Source organism: Neophocaena asiaeorientalis, unplaced genomic scaffold, assembly GCF_003031525.2.
Source record: "Neophocaena asiaeorientalis asiaeorientalis breed wild unplaced genomic scaffold, Neophocaena_asiaeorientalis_V1.1 scaffold263, whole genome shotgun sequence".
NCBI classification, from domain to species: domain Eukaryota; kingdom Metazoa; phylum Chordata; class Mammalia; order Artiodactyla; family Phocoenidae; genus Neophocaena; species Neophocaena asiaeorientalis.
In genome coordinates, this window is record NW_020175015.1 from 434,738 (window position 1) to 448,746 (window position 14,009).

The 14,009-nt window shown below is 55.0% G+C and overlaps 1 protein-coding gene across 2 annotated transcripts; it reads right to left on the reverse strand.

Moving 5' to 3' along the window:
• Positions 1 to 11: 11 nt before the first annotated feature.
• On the reverse strand, positions 12 to 9,723 carry SERPINH1 (serpin family H member 1). Of its 2 annotated transcripts, XM_024762012.1 has the most exons (6): positions 9,605 to 9,719; positions 8,060 to 8,103; positions 4,853 to 5,508; positions 3,563 to 3,661; positions 3,216 to 3,448; positions 12 to 409 (listed from the first exon to the last, which is right to left on the reverse strand). In XM_024762012.1, exons 3-6 carry the CDS (start codon positions 5,472 to 5,474, stop codon positions 107 to 109), a joined length of 1,257 nt encoding a protein of 418 aa, XP_024617780.1. In that variant the 5' UTR covers positions 5,475 to 5,508; positions 8,060 to 8,103; positions 9,605 to 9,719; the 3' UTR covers positions 12 to 106. The 2 variants fall into 2 exon arrangements, with proteins under 2 accessions (XP_024617780.1, XP_024617779.1); XM_024762011.1 differs by lacking the exon at positions 8,060 to 8,103 and having other exon boundaries at positions 9,605 to 9,723.
• Between the last annotated feature and the right edge of the window lie 4,286 nt (positions 9,724 to 14,009).

Below are 14,009 nucleotides of genomic sequence, written 5' to 3' on the forward strand. Positions count from 1 at the left end.
CCCGTGGACCATCCAAGGTCAGTACCTCAGCTCCCCACCCCCATAGCACCCATGTGTCTCAGGAGCCTCCCGCTGCCCCGTGCCATCCCACACCCACCCTGGGGCCCTACAACTCGTCTCGCATCTTGTCACCCTTGGGCCGGACCAGGCGCCCGATGAACAGCAGGGAGCCGCTCTGGGTGTCTCGAACCAGGAAGATGAAGGGGTGGTCGGCGTAGAAGAGCTTGGGGCTGCGCAGCTCCTCACGCCCATAGATGTCCTGGTCGAAGGGGTTGCCGTCTGTGTCCCACTCGAAGGCGGTGGCGTGGAACACACTGGCCAGGTACAGGTCCTTCTTGCCGGACATGCGAGACAGGTCTGCCTTGTTCTTGTCGATGGCCTCAGTCAGACCCAGCCCAGCCAGGTGTTTCTGCAGGACCAGGTGAGTGCCGGTGAGGCCACGGTGGGTAAGGCTCCTAGACCCTCACCCTCCACCCACACCGCCTGCTGTCTCCTCCCGTCTCTTCCCTCAGAGCAGAGATTACCACTCCCTGCCACCTTCTGTGTGCCAGACATGGTGTGGGCACTGCCAAGCACTGCTTTCCTAATTCTCATGAAAACCCTGCAACAGCCTCCAATCACCACTTCACAGATGAGGAAACTAAGGCTCAGGGGGAAAAGGCAGAATTTATGCCTGGCCCCGCCGAGCCATCTTGACTTGTGCTTCTCGAACTGTGGGTGGTGGATCGCCAGCATCAGCGTGCCCCAGGGACTTACACGAAGCGCACATTCCCTGGCTCCAGCCCAGAGCCACGGAATCACAATCTCTGGGGGTGGCCTGGGAACTTTTTTGAACCAACTCTCCAGGTAGTTCTTGACACACTCAAGTTTGAGAAAGACTCCTAAGGACAGCTATGACCACATCACTCTGGGGCTTAAAATCTTTCCAGAGTGATATGATGTCTGCGATTTGCTTCAAAATAATCTGATGGGCGAGGAATGGGTGTGTATAAATGAATCCTTATTGGTCATGAGTTGATGATGGTTGATGTTGGGTGATGGATACATGAGGGTTCCTGATACTAATGTCTCTATTTTTAATATATTTTTATACATTTCCATAGTAAAAAGTTAAAACGCACACACACACACACACACACACACACCCTCTTCTAAGGCTCCGCACAACCCCTGGAAGCCAAGAACAAGCTCTTTCCTGTGAACTGTGCTTGCATTGCAGCCTTAACCCTCAGTATGTCCCACTCCGCTCTCCACTCAACAGCCTCCCTGAAACTGCATCCTCGATGGCATCTCAGTGGCTACCCTGTCTCTGTAGGGCCCTTTAGACTCCATGTCTTCCGGGAAGGCTTCCCTATCCCACAAGACTGGAGCCGCGCCTCTCTGGGCCTCAGCACCCCTGGCCTCCCTCTGGCTATCAGTGTGTGGTCCTGTCTGTCTCTCCCACCTGGCTCAGAGCTCCCTCAAGGCAGGGCCCATATTCAGGGCTCTCCCTGGCTCTCAGTGCAGAAGAGGTGGCAGTAAAGGACTGTCGGCTGAGTGAACAGCAGCCTTCAGGGCCCAGGCTTCTGCGGGACAGTGCACTTCCCCAGCATGGCCAAACGGGCACGAGACCTAGGGATCTGAGAGTCAGGGTGTCCTGAGACAGGCATTCTAGGCCCAGCTATTCCAGTCCCCTTGACTTTGCACAAATCACCCTCTTGGGATTTCCCAACTCAATCTATTGCAGGATAGCGGGTAGTGTGTCCAACCAGGGTGCCAGGAAAACACGGGAGAAAGAAGGGGAGTCAGATGACAGCAACTGCAGGAGAAAGGGCTGGGGTAGAGTCGGGACAAGCACAAGAGGGAGACAGTGGCTCCTCTGGAAACCCTCAGTGCTGTCTACAGTACAGACCACACAAGCTCCACTAGTCTCCAGTTTGGAGCCTAAGCCCCATCTCATCTCAAGCCTTCTCCACGCTCTCTCAGCAACAAGTCTGAAACAATTCTGTAGGTGAGAGACCTGCCAAGGAATCATTTCTGGAATCCAAGGAAGGAATGAGATGAAAGTTTTCCCTTTCGAGTACAGGAAAAGATCTTTCTCTCCTGATTGACAAAATGGCCACCCTGAGTTTTTGCCTTGAGAACTAACTGCAGCTCCACTGCTTACTAGCCAGGGTGACCTTAGCGAGTCACTGCTTCTCTCTGAGCCGCTGCCCACCACCCGGAGTGGTCATGAGGGAGAAATGACGTTGGGCGGGTTTGGTTAAGTTTCCAGCCAAGTGACTCAGAGCTGAAAGCCATGATTAGTCTTATTACTGCACGGGGGACAATCCTCCAGCTTGAACAGTCTATACACGCATACCCCAGAGATATTGCGGGTTCGGTTCCAGACCACCACAATAAAGTGAATATTGCAATAAAGTGAGTCACACGAATTTTTTGGTTTCCCGGTGCATATAAAAGTTATGTTTACACTATACTGTAGTCTATTAACTCTGCAATAGTATTATGTCTTAAAAAATCAATGTACATATACCTTAATTAAAAATACTTTATTGCTAAAAAATGCTAACCACCATCTGAGCCTTCAGGGAGTCAATCTTTTTGCTGGTGGAGGGTTTGAAATATTGCGAGAATTACTGAAACGTGACACAGAGACACGAAGCGAGCAAATGCTGTTGGAAAAGTGGAGCCAATAGACTTGTTTGACGCAGGATTGCCATACGTTTTCAGTTTGTAAAAAAACGCAGTAAAGCGAAGCACAATAAAATGAGGCATGCCTGCAAAAACGTCTGAGTTATTGACTGTGTGAATGTGGATACGTTATTTAACTTTCCTGAGCCTCACTTTCCTCATCTGTAAGATAAGGTTGATAGTCCTACCTAATAAAGTTGTTTTGAGAATTAAGAGTTTAATACACACAAAGGGCTTAGGAAGAGTGCCTAGCATACAGCACGTGCTCAATTATACTGGGTTGGCCAAAAAGTTCGTTTGGGTTTTCTGTACGATGTTACAGAAAAACCTGAACGAACTTTTTGGCCAACCCAATATTTAGCTATTGATGTTATCACCATCTTCCCAAGGGCAGGGACCATGCCTCCTCCCCCAGCACAGCCCAGGTACTGCCTGGACAGCCAGAGGGGTTCAGGACAGACCTGCTGAGCTGGTGAATGGTTGCCCCATGCGCCATGCCCCCCTCCAAGCCCTGCAGGCCCTTGAGTTGGGCCATCCCTCACCTGCAGGTCGTGGGTCACCTCTACCACACCCTTGGGCAGGGAGATGGCAACAGCCTTCTTCTGAATCTTCCCCATCCAGATCTTCAGCTGCTCCTTGGTCAGCAGCTTCTCAAGGCGCTCGAGGGGCTCCACGTGGTGGGGCATGATGATGATGAGGCTGGAGAGCTTGTGCGCCAGGGCCATCTCCACAATTTGCAGCTTCTCCTTCTCGTCATCATAGTAGTTGTAGAGACCTGGGAGAAGAGCAGAAACGGCGCTGGCAACACTGCGGGGTGGGGGCGGGCCAGGCCCCAAGCACCCTCAAGCCCCCACTTTGCCTCCCCAACCCCGCCCTGCAAGGCACCTACCTGTCCGGTGCATCATGGTGACACCCACGGTATAGGAACGGGTCACCATGAAGCCTCGGTTGTCCACCATCTTGTGGTGGAATCTCTCATCCCAGTGTGCTGTAGTGGGAAGTAGAACACAAGGTCAGAAATAGATGCCCCCATCTTGTCAAGAAACTCCTCTCAACTGCATACCCTGGATTTTTCCCTGCTCAAGGCCTCTGTTAAAGTCTTCTGGGCTCACCTGTGGCCCACCTCCCCCCGAGCACCCAGCCCACAGAGTACATGTTCCCTGCTTTGGGGGTGTGGGTCTTGGCCCCAGGACATGCTGCTTGAATATATGGCTCTCTACATTTAGGGCCTACCTGTTTCCACATGACAGGGCGTGCCTTCAGAAGGAGGACCCTCAGCTTAGCTACCACCATGTCCACCTCCGCCCTGACAGCCGTCAGGCATTTGCGCAACATGCGCTGAGCTAGATTGCCCACCCCACCTGCTAACTGAGGTCTGTGCCCCGGGCAGGGGATGCCCCAAGACCACCCTTAATTCTTGTCTGCAAGCCCTATCTCTGTGCCCCCCAAAATGACCCAAAAAACCATGAATACGTGACAGTGGCATGAGCCCTGCCCTATGTCACATACAGACGTGTATTCAAATTCAGTCTCAGTCACCAACTGGCTGCAAGACCTTTCACCCCTATCTTGGTCCCTTCATTTGTAAAAGAGGGGTCACCTCATCCTCACAGCATGCCGTGAGAGGAACAGTGCTATCCATATAGGTACTCAAAAATACACATTAAGCCCAAATCGAATCTTCAACTCAAGATGCACCTGGACCTGAGTCCGGGCTCTCTCCTCCTAGCTGAGCCTCAGTTTCCTTACCTGTGAAATGTAGGTAACACCACCTGCCCCCAAAGTTGCTTTGAGGGTTAGTAATGATCACAGATGTGGAGCCTTTCTCCAGCTCGTTACTGAGATAGAATTGATTACTAAATTTGATTCCAAGACAAGCAACAACACTCTGATGTGATGAAACACGGCAGGAGCACATCTTATGGAGTCCTTCGGTGGGGCTTGCATCTCTGTCCCGTTCCTTTAGACACAACACTACACCTCTCTGAATCTAGTGTCTCGTATGTAACAAGAGTTCAATAACAGTGCCTCCCTCTGGGTCCACAGGTTGTTAATGAGGACTGAAGGAGCCCCAGCTGTGGTGCTCAGCACGTGAACACTGACCTGATTTGCCAGGGGCGGGGCTCCGGGGAGAGGAGGCCCCGCCCCACCGCGCCCTGCCCCGCCCCTCCGGACTCACGCTTGAAGAACATAGCATTGACCAGCAGCGCGCCATCGGTGCGTTCCACGTCCTTGGTGACCTCGGGCAGCTTGCCGTCGGTGGTCTGCGCCGCCCACTCGTTGATGGACTGCAGGGCGCTGCGCTTGTCGCGGAAGTTGATCTTGGAGTGCTCGCAATTGTAGTGCTGCTTGCTGCTGCGCACGAAGTCCTCCGCGAAGCTCACCGAGCTGGGCCCATACAGGCGGCTGCCCAGCTTCCACGTCACGTTGCGCGCCGTGCTGTTGCTGAGCGAGCGCAGCAGCTCGCCCAGGCCCGCGTGCACCTCCTCGTCGCGCAGCTGCTCGGCGCTCAGCACCGCCTTGGCCTGCGACGCCGTGGCCGCCTTGCCGCCCAGCGACACTAGCCCCAGGGACGAGGCCACCACCACAGGCGACAGCAGGATGTTCTCCACCGCCTGGTCCTTGGCCATGGCCTGGTACAGGCTGAAGGCCAGGCCGGCGCTGCGCTCAGCAAACGTGGCCGCTTTGGGGCTCAGCTTCTCAGCCGGCCCGGGAGCTGCTGCGGCCGCGGGTTTCTTCACCTCGGCGGCCAGGGCCCTGGCCAGTAGGCAGAAGGTGCTGATGAGCAGAAGGGCACGCATGGCTGGGAGGCGGGTCGTGAGCACCACGGAGGGCCTGTGAGGGTGGCAGAGAGAGGGCGGCCCTGAAGCCCTAGTTGTTCCTCGCCAACAACCATCCCTAGCCTTCTGGCTGTCACCAAGTCCCCTGGAGGTGGGAGCAAGACGGCCCAGAGCTCTAGGGAGCCCGGACCTAACTCCGGGTTGCCCAGATTGGGGGTCTCGTCTGCCCACTCTCTCAGAGGCCTTCTTTGACTCCCTAGCCAAAGCAGGCAAGTCCCCACCTCAGTTCTATTGAGTTCTTGCACTGAACTTAACATTTAGACTTACGTTTGTTATGTACTGTTTCCATCCCTAATTAGTCTGTGACCTCCAGGAGGGTAGGAAACCTAGCCAGTCTGGCTTCCCTCTATATCCCCAGTGCCTGGCACACAAGAGGCCTCAGCTGTTCCTTAATGAACAAAAACCAGGGCCACTTGCCCAAACCTGGGGTCTTTAGTTATTAGCTCTGATCTCATACAACCCTGGGGCCCTTTTCCAGTGGGAAAAAAAAAAAGTGGTAGATGGGCTCAGCGTCTGCATGAAACTCAGGGGCCTGGACAAAGGATGTCATGTGGGGTGGAGGTGTAGGCCTGCACCTCCCCGAATGCCTTTCTTTCTGCCCTGGGATGTTAATGAGTCACCAGTTGGTTCACTCATTAAATGAGAGAGTCCAGATGCTCTACTCTGCTACCCCAAGGGTGACCTTGAGTTCGCATGTGTGCATGTGTGTGTGCTCCCCTCTCTGAGCCTCAGGCTCCATTTTCCAAGTTATATGGGTCTAGGTCTCCATGCCCAGGCTTCTGTCTCAGCAGGGACTTGCCTGCCCATCTGCCCACAGCCCCTGGAGCGGATGTGAAATCCCCAGGACAAAAGCTGGGGGGGCGGGGGGGCCGGGGAGGTTTCCTGAGAGGAAGGATACTAAGGGAGAGGGTAAGTCACAGCTCAAAGGAACAATGACACCGACACCCCTTCACCAGAGGCTGGTGGCCAGATGTGTGTTCATTCTCCCAGGAAGCTGGGCCACCTCAGATTCCATTCTTCCCTCCCATCTGACAGTCATCACCACACATGCCCATCTACTCTGTGGCTTCAAGATTGCCCTCAGGTCCCCTCCTCAAACCACAGCAGTAGCAGTGGCCCCTAGGACAAGCCCCTCTCCCCTCTCTGGGGCCTCCCATCAGGACAGTCTCTCCACATGGACTTATTTCCGGACTTATTTCCACACTCGTCCAATTTGAGGTCATTTCCACTTCTCCAGGCAGCACAAGGGAAGAGGAGGTGACATGGCAAAGGGAAGGTTTGGAAGGAACCGCGGTGATCCCACGGCTCTGGGAGATCCCATCTCATGGTCCTCAAGAAGACGGAAAACTCAGAATCCTGGTGGACGACCCTCAGGCCTTGAGCCTGCCTGGGGAGCACTGGCTTTCTGCGAAGACTCTACTGCTGCAGCCATCCTGTGAACCAAGCCAAGGCCCCCCTCCCTGGGCTGCCACCTCCTTGGAGGTGCAGTGCAGAGGAGAAGCAAAAGGTACATGGGGAGAGGTGGGGGGAGGAGGGAAGGCCACTGAGCCCCACAGCTGCCTGGGGGGAGGTATCAAAGAGATCTGTAGCCTAGAGTATGGATTGCAGAGGTAAGACAGAATTTCACCCTAAAGAACGGATTGGGAAGGGAATATCTCAGGGCCCAGGCCGCCTTCCTCCCAGCCCTAGCTACTTCCCCACCAGGCCTGGAGTCTCAAAGGCAGAGCAGCCATATAATTATTGTACAAAAAAAGACAGTTAAGAGAGTAAAATGGGACACCACTAATTATTAGGCCAGGACAACAGGCATATATATAGGGTCATCCTATTCAAAGGCCGCCTTTAGTCCAGACAGCTGATGCCAGAGCTGGGACCTCTGCAGAGGCCACCAGCATCCCCTTGAGAGACAGTCTCGGAGTCTAGTTCACAGCCTTGCCACGTGGCAGGCACTGTCTTGACAGCCCCACCCCCAGCCAACCAGAACCTTAAAGGGCTGGGAGGGGCTTTTTAAAAAAGCTCCAAATGACTAGTTTGGGATTCCTCAGGCAGCCACACAGCCGCGCTCCTGCGCCCGGTGACGTGGCAGACTGGAAACTGAATTCTCTGCACCCGCCTGCAGAGGGGGGCTTCCAACCCGGGAAGCGGGAGGCCTGGGTTCAGGTCCCAGGGGGTGCCACGGAGCCTCCCTGGCCCTAGCTTCCAGCCCGCAACGTCACTCTCTGCAGGGAGATGTGCAGCTATGGGGAAGGGCTGCCCTGTTAACCCATAAGTAGGAACGGAGGAAGGCAAGTCACTGCAAGCAAGCCAGCCTCCCACAGCCCAGCCCCTGTTGCTACAGAGAAATCCTAGCCCTTAGGCTAAGGTTAGAAGATTTATAGTCCCATAAAGAAAAATACACGAGCCCAGAACCAAGGGCTGTGCCCACAGCTAGCCAGGCCAAGTTGAGACTGGGTTCCAGATTTTTGTAAGTAGAGGGAAGGGAAGCAGATGCTGGGGGGGGGGGACCACCAGAAGGGCTCTCGAACACTTGAGGAGGGCTAAAGTACCTTGAAACTGCCTCAGGGGGAGGTCAATGCCTGCCTTTTTCATTCTGAAAGAAAACAGAAGAGTGAGGAGGATGGGATAGGGCAGAGCTGGCGTGATGGTGAGGAGGGGGCCTGGTAGGGCCAGCCCCCATACGGAACCCTGTCTGCACTGCCCCTGGCAGAAGGAAGACGTAACCAGTCCCAGATCTACAATGACCTTGGAGGTCATTCACTTCACCAAACAGTGGGAGAAACTGAGGAAAGAGAGCGGGCAGGGAGCCACCTCCAGTCCACCAAGGATCAGTGGGGGTCAGGCTTCCTAGCACACGGCTCCTTCCTCCCAGAAGCACCCACAGAGCCCCTCTGGAGAGCTGGATGTGGTGTCCTGTTACACAGCCCGTGAAAAAACATTTCTGCCGGGAATCCCGGTGACCAGAGACAAAAGGAGGGGACGCGGAGGCCTCAGGAAGGGGGGATGGGCAGATGAACTGCCTGAGGACGGGAGGGTGTGGTCCCAGCCAGAGACTTCCAGGGAACCAAAGCCCCCTGATTTTCCTTCGGCCTCCATCCGGCCTCCATCCGGGCCCTGCAGACCAGCGGGACCAGCCGGAAGCCCGGGAAGAGGAGGGGCCAGGCCTTTCTGGTCATGCTGGAAGCGGTTTCATTCTTCTTCCACCACTCCAGCCGTCTCAGGAATGTCCCTAAGCTGGGGGCAGGGAACCCCAGCCTCTTAAGTAGCCTTAACCCTGCAGTTACTCTAGGAACCAGGTGGCGGTGGACAGAATTAGAGTGGGTGACTCAAAGCCTTCTAGGGAGCGCCCCGTTGTCCCTTCTGTGGGACGATGCAGACCTGGTCACCTCCTCACCCCTTTTTGGAGGGAAGTGGGGGAGACTGGTGCTGGCTGCCATAACCTACACGTGCAGGCTGCTGATCAGAAATGGAGCCGCGGTGGGGGACTCCTCCCAAACCATGGGGACCCCAAGAGCCAAGTAAAAGTCAAGGCTATTTCACCTTTTCCTACCACCCTACCTCAGGAGGCTCAGATGCCCCCCCAGCAAGCCTGTGAGGAGGGTGGTCCACTGGCCCTTGGGCCTCAACCCCACAACTGGAGGCACCCCGACATGCAAAGCCAGCCTGGCCTCCCTGTCCCTGCTGGAAGGCATTCCAGACCCCATCTTCTCCCTCCTTGATCCTGCAGAGGGACGAGCCTCAGCATCCCGGCTCCCAGCCCCACTGTTTCCTCTCTGCCACCAGCACCCCTGCCCCACACTTCTGCGGAACCCTGCACTTTTTCCGGGCCCTCTGAGTGCCCCGACTCCCCATCCCGGCTCTGATCTCTGCTCTGGCCCTCGGGTTCGCTCCGCCATCACCCCCCAGCCCCGGGTTCTCCATACCGAACCCTCCAGCTGTCCCCAGAGTGCCAGGGACTCCAGTTTGCGGGCTCTGAAGTGGCCCCTAAACCCTCCCGCGGGCCGCTCTCCCCTCTCGTTTTCTTGAGCACCCCCAAAGCTCCCGCCGCTCTCCCCGGCCGCTCCCGCCCCACCCGGGCCGCCCCCGCCCCTCCCCTGGCCGGGCTGTGCTGGCGCCGGGACTGCAGTCACAGTGCCGCACTCGAGCCGCGAACGGATTCCACTCTCCGCCGCGCCCCCGCTCTCCAGATCTATATATGGCGTTCCCCCACCCCACCTCCCTCCCGTCCCGAGAAACTTCTGGAAAGTTAGAAAAGCTTCCGGAGGGCGCCCCGGCTCCGCCAAAAAAAGCCAAAGACCTCCCCCAAACCGCCCCGGCTCCCGCCTCTCCCTCTGCGGGCAGTCACCCGGCCCCTGGGTCCTACTGCCCCCCTCATCGGACGGGGTCGCGGCACCCGGGGAGCCCCTGCCTTGAGGCTGGGCGCCCGGGGCCCGCACAACTGCAGAGCGAGCAGGCATCCTTTGATTCAGCTGAGACTCTGCACCCTAGTGGGAGCTCGGAACACTTAGCTGGAGGGGACATGGGTCTCCAGGGTCCAACTCCCCGGAGAGGAGCCCCCTAACACCCCAAGGCTCTTTGCACAAGCCAGCTACCCCTGATTGCACATTCCTTCCAGCACCCCTGTCCCTGCAGCAGCTCTGCCTCCAAGTGGATCCATTCCTTCATTTTTGAGCTGAAACTTAATTGGGTTCCCCTACACACCCCCTCCTCAGTCAGGGCCCCTCTCCTTCCTCTCAAGGGAGGTGGTCAGAGGTTGGGAGGCAGCACCCTTCTCCATGTGCAGTTTATCCTGAACACCTTGGAGCTCAACCTCAGTGGCCAACCCAACAGGAAGAGTGGTCGGGCCAGTCCCAGTACCTGACCCTCACCTAGGAAAGTATTGGAGACACCTGGGAAACACCACATGGTCTGCCTGGGCCTGGAGGGGTGCACAGGAAGAAAACCCTGGCTGTCCACTAAGTAATATGCTGTGTGCCCCTAAAGAAGTTACTTTCCTTTCTGGGCCTCAGTTCCTTTGTGAAATGTCATTCCTTGCTTCCTTTCCTTGTCTGTCTCTGTCTGTCTCTGTCTCTCTGTCCTTGGTCGTCCCGGCCCCCTCCCTGTCTGGGTCCTCTCCCACAGGTCTCACTATCAGCTCCTCTTGCCCCACCCTTCCCCAGTTGATAGCCTCTTGAGCTCTGAGCTAAGCTGGGGTATTCATTTCCGTTCCAGGTGCAGAAGACACAGCTAAGAACAGGACAAAGTCCCTGCCCTTAGGATGAACATTCTGAGGGGGGTATGCACATCTTAGTAGGGAACTTGAGAAGGTAGAAGATGATTTAGGACATCCCCCTCCCTCCCCCAAATCTTTAATAGGGAAATCATAGATAACCCATGGACCCCAGTATGGAGAGGAAGGGACAGACCCTTCACTCACGCACTCATTCATTCAATCAACAAACTGTGCTGAATATCTTCTTGCTTCCAGGTGCATCTCTGGATCTTGGGGAGCAAATGAAGCCCAGCACCCAAAGATGAATCATCCAGGTCCCTGGCAGCAGAGGTGAGGGGAGGGCACTTTCTGGCTACCCCAGTGGTGGTAGTGACTAACTTCTCAGTCTGGCTTAGGTTCAAAGTCTGATTACAAGGATTGTGGGAAACCTTAGATCCCAAGAGCTTCAGACTCTTCAAATCAGGGTCAAAGAATCAGAGATCACTGAACCTTAAGGTAGTCATCACAGAATATGATATCCCCATGAAATCTTTGAATTTATACAAGGAATCTTAGAATGTTAACTCTCAGAGTCAAAGAATCTTAGAATAAAAGTATTGAGGACTCTGGGCTGCAAGGCATCTCAGAGGTCATGGATTCCTGTCTGTAGCCCCTAGCGGAAGTCCTCTCTGCAGTACCCCAAAAAGGCAAGCACCCAGGTTCCTCCAAGAACAGGGAGCTCACCTCCCTCAGAGGCAGACCAGTATCCTTTTCTTAGGACATGTCTGATTGTTGACAAAATCTCTTAGCCTCAGGGCAGTGTCCATCTCTTTGGTGCAGCTGTCCTGGTTTTCCTGTACTTCCCTCTGCCTCATCTGTGTACTGTTTTTAAGAATAAGTCCTTGCTATTCAAGGAAACTGAGAAAATCGCCTGGGTCCCAGGCCCAACTCCACCCTCTACCCCACCCCCAGCTTGGCCCTCAGGTGGTAATTGGCCAGTCAGCTAAGGGTCCATCGAAGCTGGTGTAATGAAAGAGAGGTTTGCCTTGATTTTCAGCAGGTCCAGATGTCAAAATCCCGCAGAGATTTCCTTTCCTCCACACCCTTTCATCTCTTAGCTCTCTGAAGCCTCACCAGAAGTTTGGGGGAAAGCTGAGTGCTATGACCCTCAGTGACGGCCCTGAGGGGGAAGGGTAAACTGAGGGTCACTCTGTTAGATAAACCCAGAATCCTAGAAGGTCAGAGTAGAAAGGACCAATGCCCACCATATACCGATAGGGAAGCTGAGGCCTAGGGAGGGGGCTGGGTCTGGAGACTCTCTACCAGACTTACTAGACCGATACTGTAGCTCAGACTGGGTCAGAAGCCTCCTCTATGGCATTGTGCTGTGTTATCTCCGTGTCATCACCCTGTATGGTCACTGAATGTCATTGGAGATTTTGGATGGGCAGAGATTTCTTCTCACTCTGAGTCCCCAGTACCCAGCACATGGCATGCCCAGAAAAGGCATATGGTGAGCGTGGCCAGTGAGTGAGTGATGGGAAGTATCTTCCTGAGTCTACTGGACTCCAAGCACAGCCTCCCTGCAACCTCCCTGAAGAAAGAAAGGCAACGGCTCCTTTAAATTTCCAAGATCAGCAAAAAAAAGTTTGGAGAGCCTTTGCCACATTATTCTTAGCTCTGAGCCCAGCCCAGGCCCTGATGACTGCAGCCCTTCCCCCACACTCCCAGGCTGCACTTTTTGGAAAAAGCACTGTTTTTGGAAGGAGGAAAGAGTCTGAAATGCAGAGAAACTCTCCAGCATTTCAGGTCTGGGTTCCTCCAATGCCTCTGCTCCCAGCAGGAGCGGTTCCTGCCCACCCCCACCCCCAACAGAGGCTCAGCTGGAAATCCCATGTCCCAAGAGGTGTGGGCAGCAGGAAATAGAAAACCATGGAATCCAACTGCATCACATCATACAGAGAGGAAAACTGAGGCCCAGAGAGGGACAGAAACTTGCCCAAGGTCACACAGCAAGTCAGAGGTGGAGCTGGGCCAGAGCCCATGCCCTGGGCCCCAGCCCTCTTTCTCCCACACCATCTTCTAACTGGGCCTTCCAGGTACACAGGCCCAGTTCTGCCAGATATTGCAGAAATGGCTCTCTAGCCCCAGTGGCTAGATTGAGGCAGTCCTCACCCTACAGAATCCTAGGACAAAAACTAACATGTTAAGTGCCCAGCACGTTCATATTACCATATTTAATACTCTCAGGTTAAGTAAGAATGTCTCCATTTTAAACACAAGGAAACTGAGGTTCAGGGAGGCTAAGTTCAAGACCTTACAGCAAATTGCAGTCAGAACTGGGATTTGAACTGTTTGTCTGTGGAAGATGGGGAGTTGGGACAGGGAGAGGACAAGGAAGTGACATTCATGGGCCCCTTTGCTGTGGCCAGGTACCCTAAACAATATCTCACTTTTAATTATTGGACGTTAATTGGAAGGAAGCGTCATCCCTTTCTTCTTTTTTTTTTTTTTTTTTTTGTGGTACGTAGACCTCTCACTGTTGTGGCCTCTCCCATTGCAGAGCACAGGCTCCGGACACAGAGGCTCAGTGGCCACGGCCCACGGGCCCAGCTGCCCCACGGCACATGGGATCCTCCCAGACCGGGGCACGAACCCGCATCCCCTGCACCGGCAGGCGGACTCCCAACCACTGCACCACCAGGGCAGCCCCCCTTTCTTCTTTTAACAGAGGATTAAACTGTGGCCAAGAAAGGCTTGGATAGCCAGCCCATGGTGGGCCTTCTCCCTGGGAAACCAGGGCTGCCACCGGCAGTTTTTCTCTGAGATGCTGTCCAGGAGCCAAGAATGTGCTTGCAGCCCCAAGCATGAGTCAGGGAAATGCAACTTCTGCAATCGCTGATTCTCGTGGAGTTTGGGGCCTTCTGACCCAAAGGGCTGTCCTGTGAGCTGCCACGTTGGAGGGTGGGAGGCTGGTGAGGGGTGGGCAGACGCATGACTCCTCCCTTCTCCTCCCAGAGCAAGCCCCACCTTCCTACCATCCTCCTGGTGCTAAGGCAACTCCAGGGCCTTCACCCACACGCCTGACACCCTGACAGGACACCCCAGAGACACACGTCCACTGACACATGACACTGCAGACACACGTGTCCACCCACCCACTGCGGCCGCTTCATGCAATCCACATATACACATGTCTGCATAACTCTCTAGCAATACAAATGCACCACATGTGGCACACATGCCTAATAGGTACCTGTACACAGGCTCAGGCTCAAGGGGAGGCGGGAAGGACAGCCCGCAGTCGG